The sequence below is a fragment of the Heptranchias perlo genome, chromosome 34, assembly GCF_035084215.1.
Source record: "Heptranchias perlo isolate sHepPer1 chromosome 34, sHepPer1.hap1, whole genome shotgun sequence".
NCBI lineage: Eukaryota > Metazoa > Chordata > Chondrichthyes > Hexanchiformes > Hexanchidae > Heptranchias > Heptranchias perlo.
The window spans coordinates 854,976-874,650 of record NC_090358.1 but is presented as its reverse complement, the minus strand read 5'-3'; the positions used below and the strand labels follow the sequence as shown (position 1 = coordinate 874,650).

The following is a 19,675-nucleotide window of genomic DNA, read 5'->3' as shown; positions in this document are numbered from 1 at the left end:
GCTACTTTACTTTCACATTCTATTTTCTCTCTTTTTATCAATTTTTTTGGTCATCCTTTGTTGGTTTCTAAATCTCTCCCAATCCACAGGCTTATTACCCTACTCGTCTTTGCTCTCTTCCAATGATTTTTCCATACAACTATCTTATGATAAGTGGTATTTATCAGTCTCAGTCCAGTTCCCAGTTGCCATTGGACTACAGCACAAAACTGTCCCTAATTCAGCACTAACTGGCAATCCCACTCAAAAGGCCACAGGATGGCTGGTGTAGTAAAAGGAATTAATGTCACATGGTGCGGGAGGGGGTGCTCTTCTAGCATTGGGGCTGAGTACAAGGAGCTTTACTCTGCCTCTGGCTGGGTTATACCTGATCTGGGAATACTTGATACTAACAATACGTGCCTGAAATAGAAAAGAGTTTAATTTCCCAGCACTAACATCCCCCATCAGTATGCAAGACCTACACATCTACAAAATCACTCACTATTTACAGATCACAAATTCTATTCTATGCAACTAGACTTTCCAGTAACACAACGTTTAGAAAGCAAACACCCCATCCCCAACGGACACTGAGTGGAAAACTAAAGTGTTCGCTCTCCCTCTGTCGATCATATTTTCCTATATGTAGTGGACATTTCATCTCACACCGATGCCATATAGAAGCACCAGATACCCACAAACCCCTGGATTGGTTACTGTCCTTCTCTCAATAGTCAAATATTTTTCAGTCAAACATCTTTGGGATCTTCTACAGAAACCCATTTTTAAAAAAAAAGCAGTCCGTCCAAATTCCCCAAATGAAAAATTGCAATTATAAAACATTGACTAGATAAATGTCATTTTCAATCGATAAATAATTGGGCCAGTCATTTTTTCTGTAAGTAAACTCTGCCACTGAATATAAACCTTATTTTATATCACTTGCTGTAAATATTCAGAAGGAAATACAAACAGCTGCTGTTACAAAGTTCAAATGGCTTAAAGAGCTGCATCACTTCATGGGGAAGAGTTAAGGAGCACTTCACAGCATAAAAAAGAAAGGAAAAATAGATATCCCAAAGTGTGACGAGCATTTACCTTCAGACACAGATGTAACACAGTATCTTCCTTGTAGATTCTCTTCCATGTGTTCACGACTTCAGGAAGAAAGGATTTCACAATATACAGCTGGCCTGGTTTTAGAATATCAAACTCAGACCATGTACATTCCACTTTTAATGCTCGACGCAATCCCCCACCCATTTCTTCTTTGCTTAAGAACTCAATCTTGGCACACCGCCCTTGTTGTGACCAGGAAGACATGCTATTGTTCAGGCTGCTTGGTGAGCTCTCCTCAAGCCTATATATTGTCACAGGTTCACCTTTAATACAAGAGGAGAAATGTAAAATGTGAGAAAGTTCAAAACAGGCCCGCTGCTATAATGGAACAGCAGGGAAGCAGGCAACAGACCCTCTTTCTCTATTTCATGCTACTATGGTCATTGTTCCTCTCAACTTTCTTCATTGGTTCCTTCTAAACTGCAAATATGCCATACTTCAAACACTTTCGCCTCACTGCTTCTTCTGCGTTGAAATCACAAACGTCCTACTGAAAGACATGCTTTCCAAGGACCTCAAATCTGTGAGATCCTTACCATCCTCCTTCCAACAAGCTGCCAACTTTTAAAACTCAACCTTGGCATTAATTAATAACCACTTCTCTCTTTTTTTTAAACCATATCATCCTGCATTATGGGCCTTTGCGCTTCACCTATATTCTAAAAAAGTATCCCCATGTTGCGAATTCACTGTTATTTTTCTGTAATTCTATGAATTGGCAGACCTAATTCGAACAAATATTACACATATAAAACGTGTTAATCTTGTGCAATTATCTTCCAGTAGATGGTGCTCTAAACTGAGCTTTCTCACTACAGACAAAATAGCCCAAGGTATGAACAAAAAGATACTTTTGCTATCTGTAGACACTGTCGATGTTTTCTACACCCACTTGAATTATGCTAGCAACATTTCACAATATCAGTTTGGAATTACTTTTAGTTGTACTTATAAATAGAATACTGATTTTCATAGCATGAAAATATATATTTCCATAATTCCCAATGGCGCAGTGGCTTCACCCTATGAGCAACATATAAGAACATAAGAACATATGTGCCATGTGCTTTGGCAGCAGACGTAGAGTAGGCGCTTCATAAAGAAGCAACATTTCCCATTAAAAAAATCTTAATTTGAATAATTAGCTCTATAATTTACATCTTTGCTCATCCTGCATATTTTAAACACAAGAATTTAAAAACTCCCATTTATATAGCATCTTTCATGACTTCAGGACATCCAAAGCACTGCAGAGCCAATGAAATACTTTTGAAGTGCAGTCACTGTTGTAATGCAAGGAAATACAGGAGCTAAACTGCACAAAGCAAAGTCCCACAAACAGCATTGAGATAAATGACCTGCTAATATGTTTTTAGTGGTGTTGATGTTAACCAGGACACTGGGAGATCTCCTTGCTCCTCTTTGAATAGTGCCATGGGATCTTTTATGTCCACCTGAGAGGGCAGACAGGTGGCACCTCTGACAGTGTAGCACTCCCTCAATAATGTACCGAAGTGTCAGCCTAGATTATGTGCTCAAGTCTCAGGAGTGGGTCTAAAACCCACTACCTTCTGACTCAGAAATGAGTCAGTCTTTGTAAAATCAGTCTTTGTTCATGGTACTTATACATTCTTTTATATAACTGGGTCAAGGCTGATAGCCTATATGTTTCTACAACCTGTGTTGCATTGAAAAATATAAAACCAATTGTCTCTTTTTTTAAAAAAGAACAAAAGGTAATCCCAATTACTGCACTGGATATCATTTAATACTTTTGATTATGGGTGGAGGCTGCCAAGAGCATGTTGCACATTTCTGTTATGAATCTACACAGACCTGCTGAGTTGGGTTGACTGGAATAGTCTTTTGGGAAAAAAAAATTCTCTCTATCAGCATAACCTAAAGCAAACAATACTGGAATTAAAGGCTGTTAAAAAATACACTGTACAGCAATATATTGGTGATCTAGTGTGCCCCACCATGAACTGTGAAGTTATGGATTCATAGCTACAATTTCCCACAGAATGACTTAAGTTTATCTACACTATTGGGAGAGGTACCAATCAAGGTTAAGGTGCTTTACACAGACAGGGAAAAAGACAGACAGCAAATTCCCACTAACTGCTCGTGTATGTTCTAGCCTTTGCTTACTGAGCTGCGGTGGTGATGGTCGGGAAGGAGTCATCGGTCTGCAACCTCTATACAGTACACATAAAAACCTTACAAATGAACGGTAAGAAAACAGATGACTTGTGACACACAGCGCATTGCCATCTGATGGATAAGTGTGCAAGGTAATTGAGAGTTGATTGAAAATGAGAGTTTACAGAAAGTAGTAGTAAATTATTAACAGATCATTGAAAACATTTAGGCATGAATTTAGGATTGAGGATATCAAAGATTGCAAGTGTTGATTTTTCCAAGATGTTTTGATGGGGATTATTTTTATACAAGTCACAGGGAGCTGCCTGGAAGAGATACTGAAGTGTCTATATACTTAGCAGAAGGTGTGGAGTGTGGAACAGTAGAATGTGTCAGTTAGAATGAATGTGCAAACATATTACATTCTGGTCAATAGAGATCAGTTGTTTGTAGTTTCAGTAGTTTCCATGGTTAATGCTACTCACCTCTGTTTGGGAGAGGAGTAAATGGAATGCTCTGAGAAAGCCTCATCAAATTGTTCCTCTCAACAGCTGTTAAAAAATACACATATTTCACCATTAGCCAAGTAACTGAGCCATTTATTACTGTAAGCATGTGTAGTTTTGTTTAGTAATACAGACCTGAATAATAGTCATTCACATCCAGTGCAGGCTTGAAAGGAGAACCAATGACTAAGAGGCAGAGGAGGAAAAAATAAGATTGGGAAGAGTATCCACACTACAGAACTTAAACAATTGCTCTGGGGAAAAAAATGAATGTAACTCGCAGATAAACTGCTCTACAGAATTAACGTTTGGTGTTTAATCCTTTTGAAATAAAATTTAACAGGATTCTTGCAACAGCAGAAAAGTTTTCTTTCAATAAATACTAGTTATGGTCACAGCAGGACAAGATTATGGTTTTCTCTGAAGGCTTTAATCTTCAAAAGCTGTTACTGTTTTGTTGCATAAACCATGGCCAACAAATTTTAGCTCAATGTTTGGTACAAAAAAGGTCAGCATATCTCACCTCCCATTTTCTTGTGCCTCGCATGAGATTGATGAGCGTTGTAAAAGCGTTGTGCTGAAATAGATGGTGATTAAAAACTGTTAAAATATACACATATATGAAATCACCGCACTGGACAGTGTCGTAAAATTGAGGGGTTTGGAACACATCAGAACCCCAAGACTACATTAAAGCCATTCACATCACAGAACAATATTTTTAATAATGCACGTTACTTTAAATCTCTTTTACATATCATTTGATGTTTTAGTACAGGTATTGCATAAACAGGTTTACACAGTGATACCAAAGCAATCTGCCATTTCTTTGGAGTAACAAAGCAGGAGGTCGCTGGTGTTAACCAGTCTTACATCTGTCACTATAACTAAGGGCATTCGCATGGCCTTTGAGCGAGAGTGAAGAAGTCTCAGTAGGTTTGTTGTAAAGTCGACAACTCTGTAGGATGACCTGGTCTTCTACATGTACTTTCGGTGTTGCCCAACATCTAAGACAGATTTTAAACATGCTGTGCACACATTGAGGGCAGACTGATCATTTTACCAAACTACTTGGGCATGTAGAATAATCTGTTTGAAACGGGTTGGTGATGTTTTGCCTGTATAGGGTGAGTGAGTTATGCAGAAACAGAGTCGCGATATTAAACAAAGCTAATGAAAGAAAAGGATTAAAGTGTTTGAAAGGGACATGTTCCAAAATTCACTGCAAAAGGAATGCAATTATGCCTTCAGAGCAAGGCAAGTTACTTAACAGAGCAGAAAACAAATTGTAAGGTGCTTAGTTGTTAAAGGCTTATTGGAATTAGGTCTTAGGTTTACACAAGATTTTGATTATCAACACAATACACTGTTTCTCTTACACTAACCAACTCAAGCTCTATACCAGCTCTTTCTTTTATTAGCTGAGGCATAGAATATAAGAGCAGGGAAGTTATGCTAGAACTGTATAAAACACTAGTTAAGTCACAGCTTGAATAGTGCATACAGCTCTGGTCACCACATTACAGGAAGGATGTAATTGCACTAGAGAGGGTACAGAGGAGATTTACAAGGATGTTGCCAGGACTGGAGAATTTTAAGCTATGAGGAAAGATTGGATAGGCTGGGGCTGTTTTCATTGGAACAGAGGAGGCTGAGGGGTGATTTAATTGAGGTATTTAAAATTATGAGAGGCCTAGATAGAGTGGATAGGGAGGACCTATTTCTTTTAGCAGAGGGGTGACCAGGGGGCATAGATTTAAAGTAATTGGTAGAAGGATTAGAGGGGAGCTGAGGAGAAGTTTTTTCACCTAGAGGGTGGTGGGGGTCTGGAACTCACTGCCTGAAAGGGTGGTAGAGGCAGAAACCCTCAACTCATTTAAAAAGTACTTGGATGTGCACTTGATGTGCCGTTACCTACAAGGCTACGGACAAAGTGCTGGAAAGTGGGATTAAGCTGGATAGCTCTTTCTCGGCCGGCACGGACACGATGGGCCAAATGGCCTTCTTCTGTGCCCTAACTTTCTATGATACAGCATCATCAATCCATTTAGCATTCATCAGAATGTGGTGCACGAGTGCAAAGTAGTTTGGGCAGATAATGAAGCAGTCCGTGCCCGCATGCAGCAAGACCTGGACAACATCCAGGCTTGAGCTGATAAGTGGCAAGTAACATTCGCGCCCCAGACAAGTGCCAGGCAATGACCATCTCCAACAAGAGAGGGTCTAACCACCTCCCCTTGACATTCAACTTCAATACCATTGCCAAATCCCCACCATCAACATCCTGGGAGGTCACCATTGACCAGAAACTTAACTGGACCAGCCATATAAATACTGTGGCTACAGGAGCAGGTCAGAGGCTGGGTAATCTGCGGCGAGTGACTCACCTCTTGACTCCCCAAAGCCTTTCCACCATCTACAAGGCACAAGTCAGGAGTGTGATGGAATACTCTCCACTTGCCTGGATGAGTGCAGCTCCAACAACACTCAAAAAGCTCGACACCATCCAAGACAAAGCAGCCCGTTTGATTGGCACCCCATCGACCACCCTAAACATTCACTCCCTTCACCACCAGCGCACTGTGGCTGCAGTGTGTACCATCCACAGGATGCACTGCAGCAACTCGCCAAGGCTTCTTCGACAGCATCTCCCAAACCTGCGACCTCTACCACCTAGAAGGACAAAAGCAGCAGGCACATGGGAACAACACCACCTGCACGTTCCCCTCCAAGTCACACACCATCCCGACTTGGAAATATATTGCCGTTCCTTCATCGTCACTGGGTCAAAATCCTGGAACTCCCTTCCTAACAGCACTGTGGGTGAACCTTCATCACACGGACTGCAGCGGTTCAAGAAGGCGGCTCACCACCACCTTCTCGAGGGCAATTAGGGATGGGCAATACATGCCGGCCTTGCCAGTGACGCCCACATCCCATGAACGAATGAAAAAAAAAAGGTGTGCCCTACAGGTTAACGTGTCTCACTACTGCATAAAATCAAAACACGAGAGTTAGAAGCCGAGGCTCATAGCCTTGTAAAAAAAGTATAACTTAACCTTACAACAAGAGTACCATGTGAATGCTTTGAGACAGGGTTTCTTTAAAAAAAAGCTTCAATCTAGCTATGCGAGTATGAGATTAAGATAACCTGCATTCTTAAAATGAACCATTTATTGGAAAACATGACATTACTTGCATTTCAGTTTGGATTTAAGACTTACCATTTAAGGCATCTTCACCAGCAGCCCTAAAATACAGAAAGAAATAGTTTGTATCTGGCCAAAAAGATTTAAAACCAATTTAATTTGAATTACTTAAATGGTGAATTGATTCTGTAAACATGTTTTGCTAATATGCTGAATCTGCGTCACGCTCACACTAAAGTTTTAATAATTCCTATTGAGTATATTTGATTGATGTAATTCAAACCGTGCCCATGAATTTTGTACATCATTAGATACTTTTCACTGTAGTACACTTATGCCAGTTAATGAACATTCCCATGATTTTAGATATTTCTTTAGGAAATGTTTATTCCTTGTATGCTGTAACAACTTCTACTTTACAGGAAGAGCAGATCCTACTTTATGGAAACAATGTTTAGGCAGCGCTGCAACTAAGCTATCAAACAAACTGCATTTAGATACACCTTTAATGTAGAAAAATGTTCCGAAGGCACTTTAAAGAGGAAAAGGAGCTGACAGTAAATACCACAACTTTTGGCAAGGGCTATGTAGCAACTGCATATAGTTTAAGTATGTAATGATGCAGATTTGACATAACTTCCTATCTTCAGTAAAGTGGACATACTAATAGTTTGTGGGGAAATTTACCTGCTATATAATAGAAACTGATTCCAACATATTATATTCAAGTTAACAGCTAGTATTCATGATCTTACCCACAGAAGAATCTGCCCAGCAGGTGTAGAGCACCATTTCTATCTGAACTAGCCTTTTGAACAATGCTGCACCAATGAAACCAGATAATTTTGATGTACCCATTTTTATAGATTTTTCATTTTTTTCAGTTCTCCCAGCTCTATGCACCATTCCCTCGATCAGAGAGCAAACATTACAAACCAAATGGTTTTAAAAAAAAACAAAATCCAAAATGGACAAACTCCCTTTCCCTACACTTAAATGTTCCTCACTTGTTAGGTGCTAAATAGCATGGCCCATATTAACTACATTATTTAAACCATGTTAAATGTTGCAAATTGCTAAATTAAAGTTAACAATGATATGGCCATGGCAGGCACTAGTACAGGACAGGAAAATAACTGTACTCAGAAGGTTAACAGGGATTACAGCAGTCACATGTGGGTGTATGCAAACAGTATTAAGTAAATATCATTGAATGTTGCAACTGTAAAAGAGATAAACCCCATCAGCTATTTACACTGGTACTTTAAGGAAACCGAGCGATACCCAGAATAGCGCAAAGGTTGAATGCTGTCATTTCTTTGATTCTATGAAATTCCATCCACTTACATTTGACAACTGGCTGTAATAGGCTTGTCTTCTAGACGGTCCTATAAAGAAAGAGAAAAGGTAGGGTCACGATGTGCATGAACACACCAGAACTGTATACAGCACAATGTGCTTTATGACTTTGTTCTCATGGCATGTGACTAATACAGTACATAGATCCAGTGTCAGGGTATAAAGTTATGTTATACTGCAACATACAGATTAATAAATGAATCTGGAAGAACATATTAAAGCAGAGAACCCCTTTCCCAGAATACAACTTGGGCTTACATTTGTTAACATGACCCTATCACAGACCTCTCCCTTCTATCCCTTTTCCTGCTCCCATTTCCCTGGCTTCTTACTTGTTTAAAAGCTGTTCCTCTCTAACATCAAGTTCTGATGAAAGGTTATCGACCTGAAACGTTAACTCTTTCTTTCTCCACCGATACTGCCGGAGCTGCTCAGTGCTTCAACAACAACTTGCATTTATATAGCGCCTTTAGTGTAGTAAAACGTCCCAAGGTGCTTCATAGGAATGATTTTCAAACAAAATTTGACACCGAGCCACATAAGGACCACTCGGCTCCAGACCTCATTACAACCTTGGTCCAAACATGGACAAAAGAGCTGAATTCCAGAGGTGAGGTGAGAGTGACTGCCCTTGACATCAAGGCAGCATTTGACCGAGTGTGGCACCAAGGAGCCCTAGTAAAATTGAAGTCAATGGGAATCAGGGGGAAAATTCTCCAGTGGCTGGAATCATACCTAGCACAAAGGAAGAAGGTAGTGATTGTTGGAGGCCAATCATCTCAGCCCCAGGACATTGCTTCAGGAGTTCCTCAAGGCAGTGTCCAAGGCCCAACCATCTTCAGCTGCTTCATCAATGACCTTCCCTCCATCATAAGGTCAGGAATGGGGATGTTCGCTGATGATTGCACAGTGTTCAGTTTCATTCGCAATCCTTCAAATAATGAAGCAGTCCGAGCCCGCATGCAGCAAGACCTGGACATCATCCAGGCTTGGGCTGATAAGTGGCAAGTAACATTCGCGCCAGACAAGTGCCAGGCAATGACCATCTCCAACAAGAGAGAGTCTAACCACCTCCCCTTGACATTCAACAGCATTACCATCGCCGAATCCCTCACCATCAAAATCCTGGGGGTCACCATTGACCAGAAACTTAACTGGACCAGCCATATAAATACTGTGGCTACAAGAGCAGGTCAGAGGCTGGGTATTCTGCGGCGAGTGACTCACCTCCTGACTCCACAAAGCCTTTCCACCATCTACAAGGCACAAGTCAGGAGTGTGATGGAATACTCTCCACTTGCCTGGATGAGTGCAGCTCCAACAACACTCAAGAAGCTCGATACCATCCAGGACAAAGCAGCCCGCTTGATTGGCACCCCATCAACCACCCTAAACATTCACTCCCTTCACCACCGGCGCACTGTGGCTGCAGTGTGTACCATCCACAGGATGCACTGCAGCAACTCGCCAAGGCTTCTTCGATAGCACCTCCCAAACCCACGACCTCTACCACCTAGAAGGACAAGAGCAGCAGGCACATGGGAACACCACCACCTGCACGTTCCCCTCCAAGTCACACACCATCCCGACTTGGAAATATATCGCCGTTCCTTCGTCGTCGCTGGGTCAAAATCCTGGAACTCCCTTCCTAACAGCACTGTGGGAGAACCTTCACACGCGGACTGCAGCGGTTCAAGAAGGTGGCTCACCACCACCTTCTCAAGGGCAATTAGGGATGGGCAATAAATGCCGGCCTCGCCAGCGACGGCCACATCCCATGAACGAATAAAAAAAAGGTATTAGGACAGGTTGGTCAAAGAGGTAGGTTTTAAGGAGTGTCTTAAAGGAAGAGAGAGAGGTAGAGAGGGAATTCTAGCATTATGGAGTTAGATCACAGATCAGCCATGATCTTATCAAATGGCGGAGCAGGCACGAGGGGCTGAATGGCCTACTCCTGTTCCTATGTTTCTATTTGTTTTGAACATTTTGTGCTCTTATTTTAGTCCTTTTAAGGACTTGCTTTGAAACTTAATTAGTATTGTAAAAATGCAGCGTTTACTGGATGTTAGCTTGCTCTGCATCTGACTGCATAATTTCTGGGATGTATTGGTATTTATTAAGTTTCAGAATGCAGATTATCTTTCAATTGTTCTTCCCAATTTTCTTGAACATAAGAGTACTCATTTGTATATGGAAGTTGAACCATCACCTTAATGGGGGACACTTTTAAGGGAGTTCATATTTTTACATTAGTCATATCAGAGAAAGAAGGAATTAGCATTTATATAGCATCTTATGTTTTCAAGATGTCCCAAATGTTTCACAACCAAGCTTGGTTTTGAAATCACACCTCTGCTGGTTTAGAAAAGGCGGCAAAGAGTTGAAATGAGGCAAAATACATATCAAAAAAGTAATATAAAGCTTTGATCACTCCCAGTCAGAGAGAAAGTTAGGAATCCATATATGGAGACTGAAATATATTCAAAGAGTGAGGAAGGTTGTAATACAGGAAAGAAATCTAACCACATTTTTGTTCAATCTCATCACAAGAATGATTTATACCAATGTTGTACATAAAATGAAAGAATTCAGACTTAATTTTGAGGCCTAGAAGCATCATCCTGGTCTATCAGATTAAGACAATAATGCTTTGAAAAGCAGACACTTTCTCCTTAAAATGTAGATGTTTTGCAAAACGAGTCAAGAGAAACAATTTGCTGATTAGCCCAAGAGGTGGTCACTGTAAAAGTAGAAAGTGCTTCTACCTTATGCAACTAAATGCAAAAGAAATATGTTCCACTGCAGTCATCCATTGCTCAGTAAAGTGTTTAATCACGGGTTTATTTTTTTATATAAGTGAAACAAATAACTGCTCAACAGCCAACATCATTACCAAAATAACAAGCTCTGCAGCTAGCAAAAACTAATACTGTCTCTAGAGAGGAAGCATGTGGTGAAAGGTAAACAACACTGCATAATTTCCTGAAATAAATGAAAAACAACTTCCCCAAAGTATGGTTTGAGGACTACCCTATCTGAATACCAAATATAGGGTGAACCAATTGATGTGCTATAAAGCTAATTTATTCTGCAGAGGTAAGAGCAAGAAGTGTGATAGTTTCCAATGTATGGAAGCAAAAAAAAAAAATCATACAAAACCCTGGGATCCAATAACATTCCTAATCAGCCACATTACAGACATTAATTGATAGCAGGTACAAAATCAGACTGACCAGCAGGGAAGCCTTTGAATCCTCCCGGTGGAATGTTATATCTTCAGCTGAGGCCCTGATCCAGTCTTTACCACCCCTACCTTGTACTGAAGTAAACAGAAAAAGCAGAATAAAGTTAACACTATAAAGACTGTTCTTATTGTAAAGGGCTTCAATATTACGAGCATTTCCTCATCTTTAAAAGCTGGAGGAAGGAATCTGAAGACCCTAATATACAATTAAGTTGGCATATATCCAAGCACTTCACAGGCCAATAAACTTCCTAATGTCAAAGCATTTCTGTGACCTTTCTTCAGCAAAGCAAATAGAAGTTGCTAGACACTGTAAAAAGTAAACACTGCACATCCTGTACATGGCAGTAATGGGTGTAGATATGATAACCAAATATATTAACAAAGTATACTTTGCCATTCACATACATCCATAGTAAAAAGTCATTAGATTCAAAACCACTTGCATGTAAATCAAATTTTAGTAACTAATTTGCACAAAGGCCAGATATAATTTATCTAGCCTTGTTCCTTACTAAACTACCTACCTGCTACAGTACATTAAGTTCTTTAGTACTATTCAATCGCAAGTTTAATGTACAAACTGGAGTATTCCAGGCAAGGGGGCAGAATATGTTTAATTTGAACTACTCTTTCTACTCCAAAAAGACAAAAATGTTAACATCTCAGATATTCTCAGCTTTGTTGCTGAAAAAATAGACTCATGGAGTCGCCCACATCAGGTGTGCCAGCTGGAAAGGATTGCAGATTCAATGGATCCACGACCCATCATCTGCCACCAAGGCAACTTGAGTCCCAACCAATATTGAACTTGAGTTACATTCTAGCATCAGGTCCACACTCAGGAACAGTAAAGAATATCAATCCCCGCTCAGCCCCAGGCCAGCAACAGGTGCATGAATCCCCGCTCAGCCCCAGGCCAGCACAGGCAGTGCATGAATCCCCGCTCAGCCCCGGGCCAGCACAGGCAGTGCATGAATCCCCGCTCAGCCCCAGGCCAGCACAGGCAGTGCATGAATCCCCGCTCAGCCCCAGGCCAGCACAGGCAGTGCATGAATCCCCGCTCAGCCCCAGGCCAGCACAGGCAGTGCATGAATCCCCGCTCAGCCCCAGGCCAGCACAGGCAGTGCATGAATCCCCGCTCAGCCCCGGGCGCATCAATCCCCGCTCAGCTCCAGGCCAGCACAGGCAGTGCATGAATCCCCGCTCAGCCCCAGGCCAGCACAGGCAGTGCATGAATCCCCGCTCAGCTCCAGGCCAGCACAGGCAGTGCATCAATCCCCGCTCAGCCCCGGGCCAGCACAGGCAGTGCATGAATCCCTGCTCAGCCCCAGGCCAGCAACAGGTGCATCAATCCCCGCTCAGCCCCAGGCCAGCACAGGCAGTGCATGAATCCCCACTCAGCCCCAGGCCAGCACAGGCAGTGCATGAATCCCCGCTCAGCCCCAGGCAGCGCATGAATCCTCACTCAGCCCCAGGCCAGCACAGGCAGTGCATGAATCCCCGCTCAGCCCCAGGCCAGCACAGGCAGTGCATGAATCCTCACTCAGCCCCAGGCCAGCACAGGCAGTGCATGAATCCCCGCTCAGCCCCAGGCCAGCACAGGCAGTGCATCAATCCCCGCTCAGCCCCAGGCCAGCACAGGCAGTGCATGAATCCCCGCTCAGCTCCAGGCCAGCACAGGCAGTGCATGAATCCCCGCTCAGCCCCAGGCCAGCACAGGCAGTGCATCAATTCCCGCTCAACCCCAGGCCAGCAACAGGTGCATCAATCCCCACTCAGCCCCGGGCCAGCACAGGCAGTGCATCAATCCCCGCTCAGCCCCAGGCCAGCACAGGCAGTGCATGAATCCCCGCTCAGCCCCAGGCCAGCACAGGCAGTGCATCAATCCCCGCTCAGCCCCAGGCAGCACAGGCAGTGCATGAATCCCCACTCAGCCCCAGGCAGCACAGGCAGTGCATGAATCCCCACTCAGCCCTAGGCAGTGCATGAATCCCCGCTCAGCCCCAGGCCAGCACAGGCAGTGCATGAATCCCCGCTCAGCTCCAGGCCAGCACAGGCAGTGCATCAATTCCCGCTCAGCCCCAGGCCAGCACAGGCAGTGCATCAATCCCCGCTCAGCCCCAGGCCAGCACAGGCAGTGCATCAATCCCCGCTCAGCCCCAGGCCAGCAACAGGTGCATCAATCCCCACTCAGCCCCGGGCCAGCACAGCAGTGCATCAATCCTCACTCAGCCCCAGGCCAGCACAGGCAGTGCATGAATCCCCGCTCAGCTCCAGGCCAGCACAGGCAGTGCATCAATTCCCGCTCAGCCCCAGGCCAGCACAGGCAGTGCATCAATCCCCGCTCAGCCCCAGGCCAGCACAGGCAGTGCATCAATCCCCGCTCAGCCCCAGGCCAGCAACAGGTGCATCAATCCCCGCTCAGCCCCAGGCCAGCACAGGCAGTGCATCAATCCCCGCTCAGCCCCAGGCAGCACAGGCAGTGCATGAATCCCCACTCAGCCCCAGGCAGCACAGGCAGTGCATGAATCCCCACTCAGCCCCAGGCAGTGCATGAATCCCCACTCAGCCCTAGGCAGTGCATGAATCCCCACTCAGCCCCGGGCCAGCAACAGGTCCATCAATCCCTGCTCAGCCCTGGGCCAGCACAGGCAGTGCATCAATCCCCGCTCAGCCCCAGGCCAGCACAGGCAGTGCATCAATCCTCACTCAGCCCCAGGCCAGCACAGGCAGTGCATGAAATACCCGCTCAGCCCCAGGCCAGCACAGGCAGTGCATGAATCCCCGCTCAGCCCCAGGCCAGCACAGGCAGTGCATGAATCCCCGCTCAGCCCCAGGCCAGCACAGGCAGTGCATGAATCCCCGCTCAGCCCCGGGCCAGCACAGGCAGTGCATCAATCCCCGCTCAGCCCCAGGCCAGCACAGGCAGTGCATGAAATACCCGCTCAGCCCCAGGCCAGCACAGGCAGTGCATGAATCCCCGCTCAGCCCCGGGCGCATCAATCCCCGCTCAGCCCCAGGTTAGCCGCAGGCAGTTCATCTGTTGATCAGTGATTGTTGGGTCATATCTGATCAGGGGACTGGTTACGGTTTGGATTTCTTTGGAGCAGTTCCTTTTATGAAAAGGGTGGCAGTTTTTAGTTAGGGATCGAAGTTCAAATAAGTTGCTGTCTTGTTGAGGGAAGGGATCTGTTTCTATCCAAGGCACATTAATGGAGCAGATTGGTTAAATTCACATCTTGTGGGGGTCACATGGGGATTGTGTCAATTTGGCCTGACATACTCAAACATCAATAAAATAAAGCAGGCTATATTCATCTTCTGCTTTAGGCTCTCATACCATTTCCTGTCAGGGTAAAGGGCCCGTTTCAACACTACCACTCGTGCCACAATGAGGAATGTACAAATGCAATATGGATCGACTCGTCTCCAATTCCACCATTCCAAACGGTGGACGGAGATCAAGAACTGACCACTCGGTCATGTAACATCAATTTACATTGCTAGGATACCATTAAACAGCCTAGTTTGAATCATAGTTACCTAGCTCTTGGTAGCAAAAGCTTTAGTTTGACAAAGTTGATCCCAATCATATTACCACCACACCTCCAATTATTAAACATTCACAGTTCAGGTAGTGCTTCTAACTACTTGCTGGAAACGTCAGTATGGGGCACCCTCCAAGCAGAAAGGGATATCTTAGTAACAGCTTTCCTGGAGAGTTGCAAACTTACAAGAAACCGCTTGAGCAGATGTACCAGAAGTCAAATGATCGGCGTGAAGCTCAGCAAATCCAGCATAAGAGTTCACTGCTCTCAAATGATGACCATGATGAACTCCCTAGTAAAGACAGGTGGTATTAATATACATTTCATAGAGCCACAAGATGAAAAAGGGCTAAAAAAGCACATCTGAAAGTGTACCAAAGCATGAATGGCTCCCACAGTTGATTTCTGCTCTTTCAACTTTATTGCTTCCTTTGTCCCTGATTTTGGCAGCTCCAAGTTGTCCTTGTGGCCTAAAGTAGACACATCTTTAGATTAACACAAAATTCATTTTGTGGATGCTAACAAACTGACAATACAAAGGAAATGTTAGTAAAGTACATGCAACTTTGAAACGTTTCTGATCTGACCTCACACACCACGTGCCCAATAAAATTCACAGTAGACTGCAATGCAATTAGACATGTAAACGTCATTTTACCAATTGTAAAAAAAATTTTGATAAAGAAATATGTATTTTATACCAATTGGCTTAAATTTTTAATACTCTAAATTTGCACATTCCAATCAATAAACCCTTTCCAATTAAACTATCATTTGATTTCCCATTCACATAAGCAAGACTGAGTTAAATATAACTTGGCTCTAACTTCCACTGATCAGTCCACTCGACTTTCCTGAAACCTCAGATGTCAAATCTAAAGCTTGGAAAATTCATCTTTTTAAAACAGTCTCTATAAATTAGACTGACATTACAAGGCATCGCTGCACTTTCTCCACACCGAATTAAGAAAAAATAGCTAAGTGCTGAAGATGTGAATTTGGATGTTGTTTAACTTCAGCACAAAACAGGTTTCAAATTTAAAAGAAAGGGTTTTCAGTAAACACCATCAAACCTTCTACCCCACCAGGTTCAACCTCAGCAATTAGGCCCATCCAACGACCATGACTTTGTAAAGGCAAATTAGACAATGACCAAAGTATGGAAACTTTCACAATTGCTGAAAACCAAGCATAGGGCTGAGGTACAAATCGGAGACATTCTTGAGAGAGGATTTGGACATAATGTTACTAAGCTGGGGAAACAGGATACAGTGGTGGTGTCTTATTGTGGCAACCAAAACATAGGAGAAAGAGAAGGGCAAATAAAACCAAGGAGAGGCCCAAGCAATGCACCAACAATGAAGTCACCTGCAACCAGCAGAGGTCCCGCAAGTTACAGTGGTACAGGAGCTCAAACCTCTCAATTGGGTTTTGTTCCACAGGTCACTCAGCAGTCCTGCACAGTTCCCAATGTTAATATGTTGACCACGCAATTCGATTGCCTGTATGAAGTAATCGTCCAAATCTCTTTGCCCTTTTCTGTATCGTTCATGGGTTTCTTTATTGGATATGGTGGTTGATGGCAACTTGCCCACTTGCAGAGGTCCTCTCTTTTGAAACTGGTTCTCAAAGTCATGCATGGTGCTCAGATTATATTCAGTGCTTCGGTCATTACTGTTATCAGTGTTTGTGCTACTCTCAGTGTCAATGAATGCGTGGTTGAAATATCCTTCAGTCTCAAAGCAAGCTGTGGTGGCAGCATGACAACAGAAGCTGCAAGCGGGATGAGAAGGACAGCAGCAAATTTCTTCAGGTAAAGCACAAACAACTTCACTATACTTACCAACAAAGGCCCCAAATTCAACAGAACTGCCATCAGCATCTCCACCAGTTTTAACTGAGTCGACTGAATCTGGCACAAGCTCCAGCTGGCTTGTGCCACTTGGCTGAGATGGGGTACTAACAAAGAATTTGGCAGATGGGGAGGAGAGATTGGGTATGCTGTGGGACGACTGTCCTGGTTTCTGATCACTGGTCAGGGATTGGGTTTTCCCCAGCCCAATATGGCCTCTATGTTGAAGTTCAGAGGGAGATGCTGCATTTGGTAATAAGGCACAGCCTGAGGAACCAGCCTCTTGAACATTCAGTTCATTCCTCTGGGAACCTGGAAGCAAATCTTGACCACATTTCCGGTACAACACCTCTCTTTGGGAAGTATTGATGTAGTCTTGAAGAGAACCATCAGCACATATAGAATCACCAGTGTCCATCCCTCGCTGAGGAAAGGAGGAGCCAAAATATGTTCCAATGCTTTGCTTCATTTTTAGTGAAGTTTTGAGTGGGACGTCAGAAAGATTATCTCCTAGATTTCTTGAAATGCTAAGTTCGCGAGTAATTTCATTGTGCACCTTTGTGGCCTCAGAAGCTTTCTGAGCAGTCAGTGCTTTCAACGTGTCCACTGTAAGAGCCGACAGGTCCTGCAGGTGCCCAATTTGACCGTCCAATGTTTGCAATGAACGCTTTATATAATTTACACGGTCACCTACTTCTTTTAATTGGATGGACATATTTTCAACTCTAAAGAGAAAGGGAAACAGAAGAATCAACTCATTTACTTCATATTGAACGAAATTATGTGTGAAGATCTATAATGTCAATATCTTTAAAAGTAGAAAAATACCCCAAGGTGCTTCAGAGATGCTTAATCAGAAATAAATGGATGCCAAGCTAAAGGAGGTGAACAAAAGCTTGGTCAAAGAGATAGGGTGTTAAAGGAGAGGAAGTTGCAGAAGCAGAGGGGTTTAAGGGAAGGAATCCAGAGCTTACAGCCAAGGCGGCTGAAAGCACATCCACCAATGGTGGGACAAAGAGAGGAGGGATGTGCATAAATAGAATCATAGAATCATAGAAGTTTACAACATGGAAACAGGCCCTTCGGCCCAACATGTCCATGTCGCCCAGTTTATACCACTAAGCTAGTCCCAATTGCCTGCACTTGGCCCATATCCCTCGATATCCATCTTCCCCATGAAACTGTCCAAATGCTTTTTAAAAGACAAAATTGTACCCGCCTCTACTACTGCCTCTGGCAGCTCGTTCCAGACACTCACCACCCTTTGAGTGAAAAAATTGCCCCTCTGGATCCTTTTGTATCTCTCCCCTCTCACCTTAAATCTGTGCCCCCTCGTTATAGACTCCCCTACCTTTGGGAAAAGATTTTGACTATCGACCTTATCTATGCCCCTCATTATTTTATAGACTTCTATAAGATCACCCCTTAACCTCCTACTCTCGAGGGAAAAAAGTCCCAGTCTGTCTAACCTCTCCCTGTAAGTCAAACCATTAAGTCCCGGTAGCATCCTAGTAAATCTTTTCTGCACTCTTTCTAGTTTAAAGCCAGAGTCGGAGGAACGGAAAGCTCGGGGAGGGTGGTGGGGATTGTAGGACTTAAGAAGGTTAAAGAGATAAGGAAGGGCAAGACCATGAAGGGATTTAAACTCAATGATGAGAATTTTAAATTGGAGGCATTGGGTGAGCTAATGTGAGTCAGCAATAACAGGTGTAATAGATGGTCATGACTTGGTGTGCGATAGGATACGGGGAACAGAGTTTTGGATGAGCTGAAGTTTACGGAGGGTGCAGGATGGGAAGCTGGCCAAGACAGCATTGGAATAGGCAAGTCTGGAAGTTACAAAGGCATGGATGAGGGTTTCAGCAGCTGATGAGCTGAGGCAGGGGCGGAGACGGGGAATGTTACAGAGGTGGAAGTTGGCTGTCTTTGTGATGGAGAGGATATAGGGCCAGAAGCTTAACTTGCTGCTGAACATAAGAAATAGGAGCAGGAGTAGGCCATACGGCCCCTTGAGCCTGTTCTGCCATTCAATCAGATCATGGCTGATCTTCAACCTCCACTCCACTTTCCTGCTCGATCCCCATATCCCTTGATTTCCCTAGAGTCCAAATATCTATCCATCTATGCCTTGTATATATTCAATGACTCAGCATCTACAGCCCTCTGGAGTAGAGGATTCCAAAGATTCACAACCCTCTGCGTGAAGAAATTCCTCCTCATCTCAGTCTTGAATGGCCGACCCTATATCCTGCGACTATGTCCCCCAGTTCTAGACACTCTAGCCAGGGGAAACAATCTCTCAGCATCTACCCTGTCAAGCCCCCTCACAATCTTATATGTTTCAATGAGATCACCTCTCATTCTTCTAAACTCCAGAGAGTATAGGCCCATTCTACTCAATCTCTCCTCATAGGACAACCCTCTCATCCCAGGAATCATTCTAGTGAACCTTCGTTGCACCGCCTCCAAGGCAAGTATATTCTTTCTTAGATAAGGAGACCAAAACTGTACAGAGTACTCCAGATGAGGTCTCACTAAAGCCCTGTACAACTGTACTAAGGTTAAGCACCACATTAAGGTTGCGAACAGTCTGGTTCAAACTGAGATAGTGGCAGGGAGAGGGATGGAATCAGTGGCAAAGGCACGGAGTTTGTGGCGAGGGTCGAAGATGATGGCTTTGGTCTTCCCAATGTTTATCTGAAGAAAATTGTGGGCTCATCTAACTCAGAGGCAGTGGAAAGATTGAGACAGATGGAGGAGAGGTAGAGCTG

At 43.8% G+C, this 19,675-nt stretch overlaps 1 protein-coding gene across 2 annotated transcripts in view; it reads right to left on the bottom strand.

The window, feature by feature from the left end:
* Nucleotides 1–19,675, bottom strand: part of trpm7 (transient receptor potential cation channel, subfamily M, member 7) — a 146,499-nt gene that overhangs the window by 18,650 nt on the left and 108,174 nt on the right. For both annotated transcript variants that reach the window (XM_067971209.1, XM_067971210.1), the window contains 10 exons: nucleotides 16,896–17,629; nucleotides 15,428–15,522; nucleotides 15,239–15,344; nucleotides 11,491–11,576; nucleotides 8,246–8,286; nucleotides 6,974–6,999; nucleotides 4,273–4,326; nucleotides 3,885–3,935; nucleotides 3,729–3,794; nucleotides 1,081–1,364 (listed from right to left, as the gene is read on the bottom strand). In XM_067971209.1, the coding sequence (XP_067827310.1) occupies nucleotides 1,081–1,364; nucleotides 3,729–3,794; nucleotides 3,885–3,935; nucleotides 4,273–4,326; nucleotides 6,974–6,999; nucleotides 8,246–8,286; nucleotides 11,491–11,576; nucleotides 15,239–15,344; nucleotides 15,428–15,522; nucleotides 16,896–17,629 (1,543 nt within the window). The remainder of the gene's footprint in view (nucleotides 1–1,080; nucleotides 1,365–3,728; nucleotides 3,795–3,884; nucleotides 3,936–4,272; nucleotides 4,327–6,973; nucleotides 7,000–8,245; nucleotides 8,287–11,490; nucleotides 11,577–15,238; nucleotides 15,345–15,427; nucleotides 15,523–16,895; nucleotides 17,630–19,675) is intronic.